This window comes from Penaeus vannamei, chromosome 19 (assembly GCF_042767895.1).
Source record: "Penaeus vannamei isolate JL-2024 chromosome 19, ASM4276789v1, whole genome shotgun sequence".
Classification (NCBI taxonomy): Eukaryota; Metazoa; Arthropoda; class Malacostraca; order Decapoda; family Penaeidae; genus Penaeus; species Penaeus vannamei.
In genome coordinates, this window is record NC_091567.1 from 32,377,210 (window position 1) to 32,396,539 (window position 19,330).

The window sequence follows — 19,330 nt, forward strand, 5'->3', positions numbered from 1 at the left end:
TCCAGTTTTCCAGAAGTTTAAGAAATAAGTTGGTAGCCTTGACCATAAGTTGTTCCTGATATGGTGTCCTTCATATCAACTTTTCTCATCTAAAGTCTCGAGCTAGGCCCTGCTTTCACGAATTAACGAATAGTGTGACTAGTGAAGAGACAGCCTATACGAAAAAAACATCAGGAATACATTTTAAGATACATATAGGCGTGAATTTCAGTCAGGAGAAAGTTTTGCAAACCATCTACACATGAATAATAACCAAATGATGGTGCTTGCGTTACAGGGCACGTACAGGCCACCTTTTCACTAACAGTTATTTCTAGCAAATACCGAATGTTATCAACCGTCCCCTTGATAAAACATCTTAGGTTCCCACTTAGCCTACGGTTGATGACGTCACCTGTGCTCTGGGATCTGGACCAATGGCGTGAGCCCAAGAGAATCTTATGTAAACTCTTACACAAGGCTGACATACGAACACACAAACTCGGCTCAGACTATGCTATATAAAAGCTCTGTTCTATCTTATATTTGAACTGTTGTACTTTAGCATTGTGCTGAAAGCGAAGGAGTTCCTGAGAGGAACTGGAAGAAAAAGGTGATTGTTTATAAAGGAAATATGTGCATTTGCAAACAACATTTGGAATATCCTTAAATATTTTGAGAAGACAGAAAAAATAGTAACAAGATTTGACAGAAATATTTTGGAACTGCATAAATATAGCGTAAAATGCAAAGAAAACTGCATTTACAAATACATTTGATCAATTACGAAAAAAGACCATATTCAAAATGCAAAATACTGTAGGCCGCAATGAAAGGAAGAATCTGTCAACTTTAAACGGACACGAAATATATTTAAGGAAATAAGAAAAAAAACGTAAAAAAAAAAAAAGTTTAATTTAAAACCGCGTGACCAGAAAAACCCAAGCAACGATTCACGTGCAGAGCGGCGGCAAGTAAGCGTCTCACGTGACCTCCGCCTCTGCCGTCTTCAGCTTCTCGCCCCCCCCCCTCCCCCTCCCCTCTGCCTCAAGCTGGAGTCCATCGCCTTCTTCTTGCTTTGTCTGTCTGCATCTCTCTCTCTCTCTCTCTCTCTCTCTCTCTCTCTCTCTCTCTCTCTCTCTCTCTCTCTCTCTCTCTTTCTCTCTCTCTCTTCACTTCTCTTATTTTGTCTTCTACCCTTTACATCCCATCTTCATTCTCTCTGTTCATTCTCCTGCTTTATCTTCATTCTCTCTGTTCTTTCTCCTGCTCTATCTTCCTACTCTCTCCCCATTTCCATTCCTCTGTTCCACTTTCCTTCCTCTCTTCAGTTTCTCCCTTTGTCCTTCTCTCCATTACTTCTTATCTTGCGCTTCCTATTCACCTTCCCTCCCTCATTTTCTTTCTCCCATCCAGTATTCTTTCTCCCGTCCTCCCTTCCCTTTCCATCCTCTACCCTCCATCAGCCTCTCCCTTCCTCCCTCAATCCTTTCTTTCCTCCGTCCTCCCTCCCTTTCCATCCTCTATCTTCCAGCAGTTCCTCCCTTCCTCCCTCAATCCTCCCCTGGCCTCTACCCTCTCCCCTTTCCCTCCCTCCACCCCCACCCTTTCGATCCCCCACCCCCGCCCCTCCCTATTCTGACACGTGTGGAACCCCGGGGCGAAACTCTGGTAGCGGGGTGCATTATATGGCGTTTGTTGTTGCGAAGTTCCGGGTGTCTTGCTAGGATATTATCCTTTGACTCGATAGTTATATTTGTTGATTATTGGCTTTAATGCTTAGGTATTTTGGGAGAGATGTCAACTTTTTTGTTATTCTTTAAAAAAAATGTGGGAGTTATATTAATGCATTGGTATTTTTGGAGAGATATCAACCTTTTTTCTTTTTTAACTTTTGCGGACGTTGTGCCAAGAAAACTCAATGTCCTCAGTTAACCTGTATTTATATTCCCCATGTCGAAAGGAAATTTAATGTAATAAACCTTGAAATTATATTATTTCTGCAATTGTATATTAGGAAACACCGAATCTCAAAGATTATTAAACAACGAATCTCGAAGGAACGGTGGTGTTAAAAATAAGAATTAATTATGCATGTTCATGGTTAATAGTGATAACAATGTCCCGTGGTCAACGCAAAGGTTAACGGTAACAGTTTGAAAGACACGATAAGATAGTTGTTGCTTAGCCACGTGGTCACGTGAGGTGATGATCAACGTCTCGTGTAGTCGAATATGTCCTTGTAGTAATTTCCTTTATCGCATGCTTCGTGTATTTTTTTTTTTTTTTTTTTTTTTTTGTGGTCGTGTGATACACGCAGGCTTCCATATAACTTTATATTTTGTGTTATCTTTTGATAATTCATTTAATATTACGCAGATAATCCAGTTTGTGGATGAACTAAAAGACAAACGCAGTAACGTGTACGAATAGATAATAAAGCCCAACCATGAAAAATAAAATGAAATCTGGACATTTCAGATACGCGTGCAGTTGTACTCAAGCGATACCAACGTGTGTGTGTGTGTTTCTTCTTCGCTGACTAAAGAATCTCGATAAATCCGAAGCGGTACGATTTATTTTGCTTTCGTCGATATGGCATCTTCATTTTAATTTTGCATTTCTTTAAAATAACTCTCGCACTGCTCTTGCTACCCAAGCGCAACGGCGTGGGCGTCATGCTCAGCTGGGCCGAACGCAGAATGACTTCGGGGAGAAAACCAAAAAAATTGTGTTCATTTATATAAAACTTTAGTATACTAGAGGTGTTACATGACTAACTCATCTTGTTCACTCTCCATTACAAAAAATAGTTACATGTCTAAAGATGCCACGCCAACAAAGCAGTGGAATAGTAACATTCATTTAAAAATTCGCAAAAAAGACGACTGCGCACCTAGCAAACGCAGACAGAAAATACAAATGTTTCCAACAGAACCTTATTCTTCAGACCGGAAGTAAACATAGCGGAAAAAGGTTGAACGACTCAGGAATATTTCTCAATGACAAGATATTTGAACAGAATAGTACCTTGACTTTGCGCTCAATTAAAAAGTTGATAATTATTTGTTTATTTCGTCATTGATTATCACGAGTCGGTAATGGTCGATATTCAGATATTCTCGATGCATTCCTCAGTACTTCATCCAACAGACTTATTTATAGCTCTGTAAGACATACTTAATCTTTAAGAGGGCATTCAGCATTATCTGAGGGCAATGTTTACTTACTGAACCCACGTGCTTTCCTTGGCAGAATTTGAAGAGGTTCAATGTACTTGATAAACTGATAGGTTGTATAACTTGTGTTCAGTGGTTAAAAGTTAGCTTTTAGGGAAACAAAGAAGGCGAGAGAGGAAAGAGAAAATAAAATATACAAAGCCAGAGCGTATATACAATATGAAAGTGTCAGTTTTTGAAAAAAAAAGATAAATCATATACATAACATCACTTACGAAAGAAAACGTAAAAGGTAGAGAAGTATAATTCATTATCAATACTAACATCCAGACAATTACCCAATTACTAATGTATGTGGTTTGATATTCAGCTACAGGCTAAAGAAAAAAGTCTTAAAAAGGACTGAGAGAAAAAGACTTTGGAAAAACAAAATAGCGTATTCCTACAAACAGAGAATAAACCCCGACACGTGAATGCATTCAGAAATATTCAAATCATGGTCTTCAATTGCGATAAGGTAAGAAGAGATGAAGATATAGAGAGAAAATCAGTGTGCAATTGTCTTCCTGTCACTTCTCTTTTGGGGCGTGTATTTTTTATCGTCTTTATTTCTTTCTTTTTTTTTTTCTTTTTTTTTTTTGGCATCCTCTTTGTTGTTGAATGACGGTGTGTGCAACTTTTATGACTCAAATAAAATTCTTCCCTGTTTTCACGTACAGAACAATTAGACATACAAAAAGACAAAAAATGGTATCAGAACATTAAAAAAAAAAAAAAAAAAATGGTAGCCGTGAATCTTCTCTTGTATTTTAACGCCAAAATATACACATGTGTGTTTATGTGAATATATAGGTGCATATTTATACTCAAACACACACGCATACACACACACACACACACACACACACACACACACACACACACACACACACACACACACACACACACACACACACACACACACATATATATATATATATATATATATATATATATATATATATATATATATATATATCTAATCATTTGCTTATTTATGTTTAGAAAGACATGGCTTCCGAATCACTGACATAGATAACAAATGATTTCAGAAAACACTAGAAGTAGAGCAATCCCTCTGTAAAGATACCGTCCTCGCTTTAGATATTTTCATATGAATATTTCTATTATTTACTATATAATTCCCAACTCATGGCGAGTAAATAAAGCATTTAACATAATCCCATTCTGTTCCCGTCGCAGGTGTTCCATTATGGAGTGTTTGACCTGCCACTGCCTTGCCGCCTCAAGCTATCCAGCGTGGCTAACCTGGAAACGAACCTCAACCTCCCCGCCAGTCGGGTAAGTTATATGAAGTGTTGTTGTTGTTGTAGGAGGAGGTGGTGGAAGAGGAGGGGGTTGTGATGGAGGTAAGGGTAGATGGAGAGGGTGAAGGGAAGTTGGAGTAGGAGGGAGAGGGGAGGGGAAGAGAAGGGGAGAGGGTGAGGGTGAGGGTGAGGGTGAGGGTGAGGGTGAGGGTGAGGGTGAGGGTGAGGGTGAGGGTGAGGGTGAGGGTGAGGGGGAGGGAGAGGGAGGGGGGGGAGGGGGAGAGGGAGAGTGGAGAGTGAGAGTGAGAGAGAGTGAGAGAGAGTGAGAGTGAGAGTGAGAGTGAGAGTGAGAGTGAGAGTGAGAGTGAGAGTGAGAGTGAGAGTGAGAGTGAGAGTGAGAGTGAGAGAGAGAGAGAGAGAGAGAGAGAGAGAGAGAGAGAGAGAGAGAGAGAGAGAGAGAGAGAGAGAGAGAGAGAGAGAGAGAGAATGAAGAAAATGATGAGAAAGAGAAAGAAAGAAACAAAGAAAGAGAAGGAGGAAGAGGAAGAGAAAGAGGGGGGACAGAAACACATGCGCATAGTATGGGAATATCGATAATGACCAAAACATCACCCTCATCAACAACCTGTATGACCCCGATGGTTAAAACAGGAAGTCCATGTAAAATACATGTAAAGACAACCAATAGCACAGACTTTTTCTTACAAATTATAATTTAAAAAAGATAATCAAGACTGTATTTTACACAAAAATGGCACTTAATACCCTTTAAGGCAACGAATAAAGTGTAATAAGGTACAACAAAGAAACAAACATGCACTTGTGGTATCTTCACCTCACTCAGGTATAGATTATCAGGTGCTCTGCTCTATTCAGTTTATTGAACACACACACGCACGCACCCACACACGCATACATACGCACACACACGCATACGCACACGCGCGCACACACACACACATACGCACCCCCCCCCCACACACACACACGCATCACCCCCCCCCTATACACACAAGATCTCTCTCATTCATACGCACACACATCACCCCCCCCCCCAAACACACACACCCAACCTCTCTCACTCACACACACATCACCCCCCACGCACGCACGCACGCACACGCACACACGCAGACACACACACACACACACACACACACACATACACACACCCGGACACACACACACACACACACACACACACACACACACACACACACACACACACACACACACACACACACACACACACACACACACACACACACACACACACACACACACACACACACACACACACACACACACATATCCCCCGTACACGCGTATCTCCGTTCTCTATGATACCTCTCCTTGATCCACAAGATGTGAGAATGGACTTGCAAATTGGTTACGTGAGTCCTCCTCTCCAGACACGAGAGCCGAGTTGCCGGGGACTGTAGCTGTGTGTGTACGTTAATGGACTCTCTAATTTGAGTTTTTTTTTTCTTTTTTGGGAGTGTGTGTGATGAATTTGATGGAATTTTGTGTGTTAGATGATTGAAGGAGAGTGAGATAACGTTGATGCTGGTTGTACGAGAGAGAGTGAGAGTGAAGACGGGGAATTACTTATACCATATTTTACGTTTTTATTTATCTTTCATTTCTTCTTCATTCTTATATGTTTTTTACGAGGAATGACGTGCATTTGGAGTACATTCTGAGATATACACAGTGAGTAAGCTATTGATATGACACAAACTATGTTGGGAAAGGGTTTATTGGTACAAGACTTGCCTTATCAGATAATAGGCATGCTGATATTGTAAGATTTACAAAGGTAAGAATGTCAGTAGAACTTATATATACTGGAGGTTGTTGTAGTCAGGAAGGTCTGTATAATGGTGTTACATTATTTTAATTATTATTAATTTCTTGGATCAATTACTAAGGGAAGTAGATTATAATTTGATCCGTTGGGCCAATTGCTTATTGCTACTTTTTCTGCATTTTTGGTATGCCGTTTATTTTTTTCTTGGATATGTTGTCTTGTATAGCTTGTACATGTGGTGGTGTTTTCAATATCTTAAATTGACTTGGTTGAGTGCCATTTTTTAATCATACATCAGGAATAAGTTAAAGAGATCGACACGTGTAGATAGAAGGAAATGGACACCACCATGTTATAGAGTGGAAAAAATAGAAGGGGATAGAACATAATTTAAGATGCGCTGGCCTTATAGAGATGCTGTCATCCTATAGAGTGGAAGAAATAGAATAGGACTCAACATTAGATATATGATGATAAAGTCTAATTAACTTATGGTATAGTAACTGGTAGCACGAATATTTCGAAGATACTAGTATGCTGAGATTGGTCTCTAGGCTATCAGCAAGGCATCCATGCCTAGCAGCACTTTGGCAAAGGCCAATAAATTCTGTTACATTTATTCAGGCTAGATTGAGCTTATACTTATTACTCCCTGAAAATTTACTGTTGCTGTTAATAGTCCAACCCATTTTGTAGGAATATGTTGTATATGGGGAAGGTTTGTTGGGCTTTACTTTTGGGTACTTTTGGGTGGGTACTTGGCATTACTTCACGTATTGATTGGAATTAAGATTGTGGATGTTTCACTACAAATAACAGCAAGTTTTGAATGGATCACAATGGAAGAAAGAAGGAAATTAAGAGAAAAAAGTTCATATGGAATGTTATTGTTAAACTTTGAAAGAGTGTATGGAAATGCTTTACAAACTTTTTTATTTTTCTACTTGGTTAATTTGTGAGTCAAAAGGATAATGATAAAAAGAGATAATGTAAAATTGTAAGACAGATTTGATAAGACATATTTTGGACTGTCATGTAATGCTTGCCTGTAAAAATCAAGTATGACAAGACAGGATATATGTTATGTCCAAAAGTGAAAGTTTGTAGATTGATAGAAAGAAGTTCATATATCACAACCATATTCTTCAGGTGAATATTGTGAAAGATCATCAGAAATAAGTGTATATATTTATAAAGAAATATATATTAAGATCTGTCTATATTTAGATATCCATGTTCACATATGAAGTTCTTAAAGATCTACTTGGCAACTGGTGACTGGAATAGCAAGGTCATGCATTCATCTCTGCTTAGTTTTAGGAAAAGCAGTGCAAGTGTAACATGTTGCTGTGGCTTACCTCCATATTCAGAAGCATTTCTAAAAACATTTTCAAAATTTTAAAGAGAGAATGTTGTTAGTGTACAATATGTGTCGGATTGTCCTCGTAGACAAACGCATCATCAGCATGTGTTGTAAAGTATTTTATATTGTGTGATGTAAGTTATTTTATGACAGCATTGGCTACTGATAACATATGTTTATTGGAGAAGTTAAAGAAACATAAGAGAGAGTGTGTGAAATGAAAGTCTCAGTGATGGGATTGAGTAATGGCTTGTTCGAAACCCATAAGACGTATCATAAGGCTGGCATTATGGATTACATTCTTTTGTGTGAGTTTTTTGTATTATTGTAGTATTGCTGGGTGTAATGGGTGATAAGTTTGTGTGATTGTCTAAGAAGGAAAGGCCTTTGGTAATTATTACCATCAGACATTACAGATAAGCATATAAAGAGTGAATTACTAAGCTAATTTATTATTAATCTCTTTTGTTCTTATTTATCTCTCTATTTTTTTAATGCATTAAAAAGGAAAGGAGTTATACCATGAGTTTTACAAAAGAAGGAAAAAGACACATTAGACATAACTAGACATAACAGTCACACCTAACCAGTGTATTTCATGCTTCCAGGGCTATGGGCAGCTAGAATTTCTAAAAATGAACACGACAGAAGATGGCTCGGCAGTGGGAGGAGACTCGACTGGTGTGCCTTTCCTGGAGGAGGATACCACCGACCTCTCCAGTGTGGCCTTCTCCAACCTCTACCCAGCTGTCATTGAGTGCTTTGTCATTATTTTGTGTGGGTAAGTAAAAGTTAGGTCAAATTGGACTTCAAATATGCTCAGTGGTTAATACTTTGAATAATGAAATTATTTTTTTCTCTCCTTTTTAAACTTTCTTCTTTCTCTTTTTTCTCTCACTCTCCTTTTTATGATTAAAAGAAACTGCAGTGGATCTTTAGTTTATTAACCCCCTTTATTTCTAATTTATATTTATTCTTATTCCTATCCATACTTTCTTTGCCCAACAGATATTTGGCTGGCAGGGGCAACCTCATATCACAGACAGAGTCAAAAGGCCTCAACACATTCGTCGGCACGTTTTCTTTGCCCTCGTTAATATTCATGTCTATGGCTCAGCTGGACTTCAGGTAAGCTCCTATGAAGGCATTTTTCTTGTACAGAGCAAGCAATTCTTTCTTTTCAGCTATGTTAATCTCCAAAGTAAATACTATATATTATAAACTCAGTAGGAACACTTCTGAACTAGATTTTATTTTTTTTTAATATCTTTTCCAAGCATTTGATATGCTACTTATAGTTACAGCAAAACCCAAAACTCATTTGTTATCCATAAAATAACTAATTCAGTAAAAGGAAGAGTAAACCAAACTCACTCTTTCATAGAGAGCCAAAAACACAGTGTTGTTATGGTGATGTTTATTGTTACTGTTATTGTTGTTCTTTTTTTCTTCTTTTTCTCCTTAGTTTTTCTTATTGTTATTGTTATTGTCATTATTATTATTATTATTATTGCTATTGTTATTATCAATATTATTATTATTATTATTATTGTTATTAATGTCATTGGTAATGTTATTATTATTATTATTATTGTTATCAGTATTATTACTATTATTATTATTATTATTATTATTATTATTATTATTATTATTATTATTATTATTATTATTATTATTGTTATCATTATTATTATTATTATTTTTATATTTATTGTACTGATTATTGTTATTATTATTATTGCTGTTATGATCATCACATCATTGTCATTTTTATTATTACTTTTATTTTCTACTACTGTCATTACTGTTATTATCATTATTGTTATAATTATTATAATTATTTTGATTGTGATTTTAGTTAACATTTTACCTGCAACTCATTAGGTCATATATTTTGTTTCAGTTCTGTGAATTGGCTCTTTTTGCTATCCATCTGCATCTCAAAGGCCACGGTGTTTTTCTTGGTAATTCTGATAACGCTTCTTGTACACCGCCCTATGGATTTTGGCAAAGCTGGTCTCTTTGCCATTTTTTGCACGCAGAGCAATGACTTCGCTCTGGGATATCCAATTAGTAAGTGATTTTCGTGTGATTTTATGATTTTGGTTTGTGCTGTTATTATTGTTTTTTTTGTTTTTTTTGTTTATTTGTTTTTGTTTAATTCAGATGTGATACTGTCTCATTGCAAGGTTGTGAATTTTTGTGTAATGGCATTGACCTTTTTTTAAAATGAACTGACAGTCTTTTTTATATGATCTGCAACAATAATTATTTATGTTACGATAAACCTCCTTTTTTGTGCTAGAGGAATAGTAATTTTAGCTTTTTAAATGGAAGTTAAAACTTTGTTTGAAGCGAAAATATTATGAACTTGTCAAGAAAATACACTCCTTTTATTAATGATCATAATTACTTACCAACAGTTGCTGCACTGTATGGAAAGAGTCATCCAGAATTCGCTTCCTACCTATATTTGGTAGCGCCAATATCTTTGGTCTTCCTAAATCCCATTGGTTTTATATTCATGGAGGTAAGTCCCTTTCATTTGTTTGTACTTCTTATAATTGGGTTCACTTAGTTTTTGAATCTTCAAATGAGATGTACGGTAGTCTAGTGTATGAAAGGACATTGGTATAGATCTGACTTATTATGAAAAACATTGATTTCATATGTCATTTGTTTTTTATCCTGATTATTGTTGTTAACAGTACAGTGTGGAATCCTATTATCAGAAGAGTAGATTAAGCTTTAAAAAGATCATAACAAGTTTAGCTCATTGTATTCTCTCCTCTCATCAAAGATCGGAAAACGCCACAAAAGCAACCAGGATGGAGAGGAAGGCAGTTCTGCTCGGCGAAAAGAGAACGGTTGTCAGATGGTCATGTATATTGTCCGAGACGTTCTCCTAAACCCGATTGTGCTCATGACTGCTATGGGCATTGTTGGAAATTTCATCTTTGATCATAAGTTGCCCAATATCCTTGAAGGAATCTTGAAGGTATGTTGTCAAAATTGGTAATGTATATTTCATATGTCTGGAGAGATTATATGTTTATATATGTGTGTAAAGCTATAGAGATATTCAGATTGATATATAGATATATAGTATATAGATCTACATGTTCATACATAGATAACTTGTGTATGCACAATTTTGTTAAGTGAAACCAACAGATTATTTTCACATTTTACCTTTTACTTCTTTCTTTCTTTATTTATTTACAGGTGATGGGTCAGGCTTTCTCTGCTTCTGCCCTATTTCTCCTTGGCCTGAGGATGGTGGGGAAAGTCCAGACCTTGAGAGGATCAGGACTCGTTGTGCCGGGCATTCTTATTGCCACAAAAACGTGAGTATTTGTCGTCAGTGATTGTCGCGGCTAGCAGGTTCATATAGCTTAAATGTTTTTTGTTTTGTTTTTTGCATTTGGAATATATTTTTTCTTTCATTTCTTGTTTGTTTTTTTCCTAGAAAAAAAAACAAAAACAGATATATTACAATAAAAATGAATTTCAGGTTGATCCTCCCCTTGGTCACGCGGGAAGTGGTGAGTTTGCTGCAGCCTGGTGCTTCTGCCAATGAGACAGCAGATTACAGCAACTATGGGTTCCTCTATGGCACCTTCCCAACAGCTCCGGGGGTCTTTGTGTTCGCATCACAGTATAACGTTGCTGTTGATCTGGTAAGAATTTTTTTTTTGCTTAAGATTTTTCGAGACTGTATTTAATTTTTTTCTTTCTATTTAGGAAGAATAGGATAAATTTGTACTGAAAACTGATTCTTTTCTTTTTTATATTCGTAGATGGCCAGTGCAATGGTTGCGTGCACCTTCCTCTCTGCTCCTCTGATGTTCGTGTCTGCGAAGATGGTCACCCTTGTAAAGATCAACCCCCTGGATTATGTGAAGGAGTTGGAGTCAATCCTTTTCAATGTCAGCATTATTGGACTCATTTGTGCTGTAAGTAATCTATACCCAGCAAGAAATAGTATGCAATGTTATTCGGATCTTATTTAATCAGAATATCTTTGCAAAAGTGTGGAAATTCTCATTCATTTTACATCTAAGTATTACGTGTAGGTAATTTTGTATATGATGCTCAGAGCCTAGTTGCTGTTCAAGGAAGGAACCATCAGAAGCCATAAATAAGCATTTCAATTATATTTTTCCAGGTGTGGGTGCTGATCATTTTTTCATTGAGTCGGAAGTGGCGTAAGGTCCCTCATTTCGTCACGCTGTGTTTGTCGTTATCGCAGGGTGTGGCTTGTATTGGTAAGTGATGTGGTAATCGTACTTTCATTTTTTTTTTTCTCCCTTTCATTCTTTCTTTTCTGAGGATGCAATAAGAGAGTAGCAGAAAAGAATACAGAATAACATGACTCTTGTTAAGAGTCATGTTTCATTTCATAATTGGTTATTACTGATTTTTACTAATCAACCTTTTTTATTCCTTGTAGGTGCCTTGCTGTGGTCATTGTTGGACTGCAACCATACATGGAAGCTGTATCTCCAATTTGTCCTCTTCTCATGGGGTGTTTTCTCATCCCGCTTGTGGACAGCAATCCTGGCCATTACACTGTTCCTTCTGCGCTGGCGGTCTCTGTGCTTTGTGCTTCGACTCAGGCCTTTCCTTGCTATTATTGGATGGGGGTGAGTAGTACTGAAAATTTTCAAGTTTAGAATGATAAAAAATGGACTTTATATTATTTGTGTATACTAAGAAAAAGGAAGAAATATTAAAATAAACATATATTTTATGGTTTCCAGACTGCCTGGTGTACTTGTGACAGTACTGATTCTGATGGTTCAGCAAGAGACAGATGTAGCTGATAAACATGACCCAAACTTTCAGTATGGCTCAGCACAGGCTGTGGTCGCCTTACTTCTCCTTTGGTTTAGTCTTTTCAGTAAGTAAAAATCTCTGAAGTACTTTTTCACTTGGGAATTTCATGGTCAAATCTGTTGGAATTCTTTCTAGATGCATTTTCTGTTGTAATGCTAGCTGTGATCAAATTCTAACGAAAACCTCATCTTGTCCACAGCAACAATGGTGTGCCTCATACTCCACCAGAGACATGAGAAGCGGTATGCACAATATGAATCTCTTCTTAATCTGGATGACCCAGACGATCCAAGAGGTTCTCGCTCTGCACGAAGCTCAGCACAAAGCTCTCCTCGATCATCCACAGTTGAACGGCCAAAATTGAGTGAGTAAATAAATGCTGATGTTCATTTATCTGTGTTAGACTGAGGAGAAAACCTTGACTGTTTGAGTTATTTTCTATAATATGCTCTGATGTATTTTCAGTAATGTGTTCTCTTTAGATATTTACAAATGGTACTGCCTTTTCAGCAAGCAATGGTGTATTAAATGGCTCTTCAATTGTTGACATGGAAGAAATGGTAAACTATGCCCGAGACCCAGATCAGTTTGAGGACCATATATCTTCAGACAGTGATAGGTCAGTGGAAGAATTTTAATGTTGTCATATGCTCTAGTTTACAGCTTATTCTTGTTCCTTTCTTCTCAAGTTTTATTTCTAATATTTTTACTTTGGATGGATTAGATAATGTGATATGAAACTGCATATTATGAATAACTTGTATTATACTCTTTACTATTTTGTTTGTTGTGAATTATGTTATTGATTGGTTACAACTTTTTAAACGTGAATTATAATATTAACATTTTCTGTGCACCTTTACAGCCTTTTCAGTCCTCATGATGAACTAAGTACTGGAAATCGTTATCGCAATGAGTCAAGAGAGAGGGACGATATTTCTGACATTGTCCAGCGTCATGTGTCATCTGCCCAGCTGACTGAACCTGAAGAAACCATGATTGTCCGTGATCGTGATGATGAGTTCCAGATGATGAGACATGTGGTTCTGCTACTCTTTTTGTGTGGCTCCATGATAGTGGTGAGTGCAAAAGTATTGATGTTCGCTTGTTCTTAATCTCACGTATAACCGGAGTTGAAACGTGTAGAAGCTTTTTGAACTATAAAGTGAAGAATGTTGTGGAATCATTAAGAATACACTTAATAGGAAGGAAAAATGATGCTTTCTACTTATATAGTATAAAATTATTTTTGATATTCATGCTCATACCTTATTTTCTTCTTTTGCAGGGTTTTGCTTTGTGTATGTGGACACTCGTAACTGAAGAAGTTAATGGTGTTTATGTTGAGTTGGTCTTCCTGGACATTGTTCTAAACTTTGGCCAAGCATTCTTCACAGCAGCTATCTTTGGCCTTGACTCCAAGTTGATTGTCATGCCTCTTCTGAAATGGTTAGTAGTAAATCAATTGATTATCATTTTCTCTCTCTCTCTCTCTGTCTCTGTCTGTCTCTCTCTCTCTCTCTCTCTCTCTCTCTCTCTCTCTCTCTCTCTCTCTCTCTCTCTCTCTCTCTCTCTCTCTCTCTCTCTCTCTCTCTCTCTTTAGTAGTTATTTTATTTCTTTTTGTTAATTTTGTTATCTGTGTATCTTTCTTGATCTTCTTTCTACTAGAAGTTTACCTATCCCTTTATTTCAGGTGGCGACGCATGTGTCATGGGGCAGCAACAGTCAAACTTCCAACATGGAATGACCTCGATTCCTTAACCAGGCAGACATGCGAACAGTTCACAACATACCACATGGACAAGTGCATCAAAGACATTGTCCGGGATAGAAGGTATTGTTTGACAGATGTAATTTACATCAGTAAATATATGTTAGTCAGAAATTTTTATATTGGAAATTGGAAGTCTTTTTTTTTTTCTAATGATAGATATTAATTGCATATGGTTATAGGCTCTAAGAATAGAACAGATTGATGAATTCCAAAAGTTTGTCTGGTACTTCATCATCCATACTCATTTTGGCGCAAAGTTATGCTGTCATCTATTAAGACTTTCTAATTTATTATTATTTTTTATCCATGTTAGGTGGAGACTTAAGAACTTGCCAGCAGTCTTCGGAGGGAAGGAACTTGTCGATTGGCTACTGATGGTTGGACTGGCTCGAGACCGTACTGATGCCATCAAATATGGCCGGCAGCTGCTCCAGGGCCGTGTTATCCGGCACATTGATAACCTTCACCACTTCCACGACCAGCCTTTGTTCTACACTTTTAATATCGGGGATGGGAATAATAGCCAGTGAAAGGTAAATGGATGATTAATGACAAAACTGTTCCAAGAGACCCTGGTGGATGTCTGTGGTAGTTTTTAAGAAAAATGACGGTGCCAAAGGAAAATGGTTATAGCTGCACATTTTCTAAAAATCTGTAGCTAATAGTATCATGTTAATGTGATTTGAAGACAGTGGTTGTGAATGGACACACAAAAAGTCTTTATTTTGCAAGTTTTGGGCATTGTACAAATTGGGGTTTTGTAAATATGAATGTATTTAAAGAAAAGTATATATCTTGACTATAAAAGTCTATTTTTATGTAATTATGTTATGAACAATTGGGAATGTGACAAACCTGTTGTGTTCATGTGCAATATGTTCCATAAAAAAATTAGTTAAGGCTCCTCACAAATGTTTCATTATGCAGATTATTTGCACACACAAGCAGCGCACAGAAAATGAGTGAAAAATGGTTATGGAGCACATCATGCCTCTTGCTAATGAGGTGTCAAATTATGGTTGTGTATATGGGATTACGCGTATCTTTGTGTGATTTTATTTTTATATTATAAGGCATTTTGCCTTGTGCGTTTGCGCTTAGCTATTATTGTGTGTGTGTGTGTGTGTGTGTGTGTGTGTGTGTGTGTGTGTGTGTGTGTGTGTGTGTGTGTGTGTGTGTGTGTGTGTGTGTGTATTTATTAATATTATATATATATATATACATATACATATATATATATATATATATATATATATATATATATATATATATATATATATATATATATATATATATATATATATATATATATATATATATATATATATATATATATATATATATTGGTATGTTTATAGATTTATCTATATTTGTGTGCATTTGTATATAGTAAGCTATTTATTTATTTTTGTTCTAATGTCACTTTTTTTCATCAACACAAGAAGAGGATGTTCATTGAGCATACTCAGGATACAGTAATCTTCTCTATATAGATACACATATGATCTGATTTATTGCACATGAAGTATTAGTAGAAATATATTTGGTTGAATATTACTCCACAATTTTCACAGAAGTCTGTAATGACATTGCATATATTTAACAGAGAGCTTCCTGTCTATTCCAATAATATTTATTTAAAACTTATCCACCTCTAAGGAGTGCATGTTTATTTAAATGTTAATAATATTTGGAACAGCATGGTGCTGTCAGCATAAAAAGGAATATAATCAGTGTCCAAATGTGTGGGTAAATCTCAATGGATTTTTGTGATAATCCTTTTGCGAACAACAGATTTTATTGTATAACTCTTGTTTAGCATTTTCTATTAATTGTAATAATTGGCCAAAATTTGATATGATCAAAAATGTATATTTTGTGTATGTTACCATTTTTACAGAATAAGTTACAGTGTTTAGTGAAAGACAAATGCATGGACTTCATTTGCCGTGTAGGGCATCATTGGTGTAAAGTCAGGGTGAACAAAAGTCAGGATTGTTTTTTTCATAATACTGTTATTATTACTGATCATAATTGCTCTCTGTCTACTGATCCCTTAATGATCTGACATGTTGATACTATTCTAATGTCGAGTGAGATAATAACCATAATGGCTGTGCTATTATATTTTGTTTCATGGTGTATAGACATTATTGTATAATTGAAAATACGAATTTCTGTGATTTGGTGATTTATTCTGATTATATGTAGCTAATGATGGGTAGAATTTCTGGTAAAGTCAGGTGAGACAGCTTTCATTAGTGCAAGCACTCCTTGCCTTCGTAATTATCTGGCTTGCGGTAGTGTGCACAATTTCTCATCACAGTGATCTGAACTCATTAGGGGATAGGCGTCACCTGTTGTCTTTGATTATTTGCCATCGTGATATCTCGTCACCCTTCACCAGTCAGTCAAGGGTGAGTGTTCTCTTATACTGAAGTTGTTATTATTGGAAAGGAGCATAAAGGACAGCACTTTAAGGAAGCAAGTAATTACATAAATCATTGCAAAATTTATGCTTCTGTGTATACGTATGCATGTACTCATATACATAACCATATACATATCCATACACATCATATATATATATATATATATATATATATATATATATATATATATATATATATATATATATATATATATATATATATATATATATATATATATGCATACATACATACTAATGAGCATGCACATAATAACAAACACACAAATTACATTTACACATTCAAATGGACATTACTCATGCATAAGTATGTATTCATGTATATGTAATTACATGTAGTTATTTATATGTATGTTTGCATAAAGCATACTTTTTGCAACATGAAAGGCAAATTCTTTACTAAGAATGTAATATAACACTTCACCCTAAGGAGCTTGTCATCCAGAAAAGTGCATAGTTATGTAAACAATATTGATGATATTGTTATATCAAAAAAAGAATACTAGACTGCCAGGGATTAAGTTCAGAATTACATAATGATTAAGAAAGCTACGAATGTATTTATTGTTTTGAGAACTCTAATTGTCGAGATAGATGTGTAAAACTAGGGTCACGCTAGTCTTCTCTGTCTTGGGATCCCTAGACAGCCTCACTGAAATCTGGCCAGCTACAGCTTTTGATTGGTCAGCTGACGTGACTTCGGCAAAACTGTCGAGGGATCACAAGACAAAGAAGACTAGTGTGACCCAAGCTTAAAAATGACAGGGATGATGAATAATGAATCAAAGGCTTTTCTAATTTTATTACAATGTAGATGCAAAAAGCCTTAAACTTTTATATCATATCAAAATGGTTCAGCTTTTGTTACTGAGGGTAGGATTTATACTTTAGTTGAATATTCAGAGTCTGGCTGCATGTCTGCAGCTGCAGTTTGGTTACCCAAAGAATATTTAATCCAATACCGCGGGGAAAATGTTGTGTTCTATTTAGTATTGTTTTGTTAAATGCTTCTCATAGATGGTTCTACCAGTGCTTAGCCACAAAGGAGTAAATTAGTAGATCTTGTGACCTCACCTTTCCTTGAAATAGAAAAAAAAAACTTTTTTACTAATGTTATCAATATTGATACTGTTATTTTTGTTATAAACATGATAATTAATATATTGTTACCAACTTTACTAAAAGCAGTTTTAAATACAAGAAAATATTATCGAAAATCAAGGAAAAGGGTAAACAGGTGAGACAGGTACTTCTTGTAACTGGCTCATTGATGACCTAGTACTTGCGGAGCCATCTATAAGTAAAAACAATTACTAAATTAGACACACAGTGGGCATGGCATGTATGTGCATATGCCCTTCTCGTCGGCATGTGGTTAATGGGGCATATGTTACTATTGGCCTAGTCATGATTGTGCTTTGTATATCATGTGTGAAAGTCTACTGAACCAAATGTTATGTTGTGAAAATGTAGATGATGTCTTTAATAAATGTAAAGTATTCCTTTTGACATTTTGATTACCATGATATTACCATATATAAATTGTAAAAAATAAATAACTTATTCCTATATTATTCCCCATCCTTTAGCTGTTTTTAATTTTTAAAAATAAGCCTCTTTAAAGATTTCTGTGCTGTGCATCATGGACAACTACACTGTTGTATCCATTGTAGTTAAAATTATGAAACCATTTTTTTTTCTTTTTTTGTAAGCTGTTTATATATGAGAATTGATGTTCTAAGGACTTGGAACTTCATTCTTGCTAGTATGAAGCAATTATTCAGAACATGTAGATACATTTCATCTTTAACAAAACAAGTAATAAAATATTGTATTTAATACTAATGCTATTGCAGATGATAACAAAAATGATAATGTTATGGTGGTGGTGGTCCTGGTGCTGATGCTGGTGCTCCCACATTTTGTCCTAAAAGTTAATTCAATTTTTACCCGTTTTGCCACAATATTTTTCATTTGTGCTGTATGACCGCTGATGTCTGGCACGTTTATTTGTTTTGACTATTAACCATTCTCTAAATCCATAACGGCACCTTATGAACCAAAAAACTCTTATCCCGGACTTTGCTCCCGAGTATCACCTAATCACTATATTTTGAATAAGCCGCTAATAACTTTGATGTTGATGCGGTAGAAAATTTTCAATGATTAATAAAATGATGATAATGAAAATAGTAACAATAATGATGATCATAATAAAAGTACTTATAGTATTAATAATAATGATAATAGTATTACTAATGATAATGATAATAATGATGAATAAGAACAACAATGATTATGATAGTAATGAAGATGATATTGTTAATAACAACAATGGTGGTAACGATAATAAAGATAAAAGTAATGATAATGATAATGTTAATGATAATAATAAAAATAATAATGGTCATAATAATAATAATGATTATGATATCAATATTAGTAATAATAAGAATAAAAATAAGAAAAAGAATAATAAGAATGAAAATAGGAATAATTATACTGATAATAGCAATAATAATACTGATAATTATAATATTGATAATAATTTCAGTAATAATGATAATGATAATAATAATAATGATAATGAAAATATCAATAATTAATATGACAAGAGCAATATTGATGA

General features: G+C 35.4%; 1 protein-coding gene across 6 annotated transcripts in view; it reads left to right on the forward strand.

The window, feature by feature from the left end:
* The window catches only part of anchor (integral membrane protein GPR155 homolog anchor), a 47,514-nt gene extending 32,092 nt beyond the window's left edge, over positions 1-15,422 (forward strand). Inside the window, exons 2-20 of one of the 6 annotated variants that reach the window (XM_027369561.2) lie at positions 3,529-3,675; positions 4,401-4,499; positions 8,247-8,419; positions 8,647-8,766; positions 9,542-9,711; positions 10,062-10,168; positions 10,439-10,636; positions 10,864-10,985; positions 11,153-11,318; positions 11,439-11,594; positions 11,807-11,906; positions 12,092-12,284; positions 12,402-12,541; positions 12,677-12,841; positions 12,988-13,096; positions 13,343-13,556; positions 13,766-13,926; positions 14,172-14,312; positions 14,566-15,421. In XM_027369561.2, coding sequence (XP_027225362.2) covers positions 3,655-3,675; positions 4,401-4,499; positions 8,247-8,419; positions 8,647-8,766; positions 9,542-9,711; positions 10,062-10,168; positions 10,439-10,636; positions 10,864-10,985; positions 11,153-11,318; positions 11,439-11,594; positions 11,807-11,906; positions 12,092-12,284; positions 12,402-12,541; positions 12,677-12,841; positions 12,988-13,096; positions 13,343-13,556; positions 13,766-13,926; positions 14,172-14,312; positions 14,566-14,782 — 2,772 coding nt within the window. In that variant the 5' untranslated portion in view covers positions 3,529-3,654 and the 3' untranslated portion in view covers positions 14,783-15,421. Of the gene's footprint in view, positions 1-3,528; positions 3,676-4,400; positions 4,500-5,761; positions 5,916-6,030; positions 6,179-7,627; positions 7,947-8,246; positions 8,420-8,646; positions 8,767-9,541; positions 9,712-10,061; positions 10,169-10,438; positions 10,637-10,863; positions 10,986-11,152; positions 11,319-11,438; positions 11,595-11,806; positions 11,907-12,091; positions 12,285-12,401; positions 12,542-12,676; positions 12,842-12,987; positions 13,097-13,342; positions 13,557-13,765; positions 13,927-14,171; positions 14,313-14,565 lie in introns of those variants that run through there. The other 5 variants (XM_070134204.1, XM_070134205.1, XM_027369563.2 and 2 more) reach the window with 5 other exon arrangements.
* Positions 15,423-19,330: the final 3,908 nt, after the last annotated feature.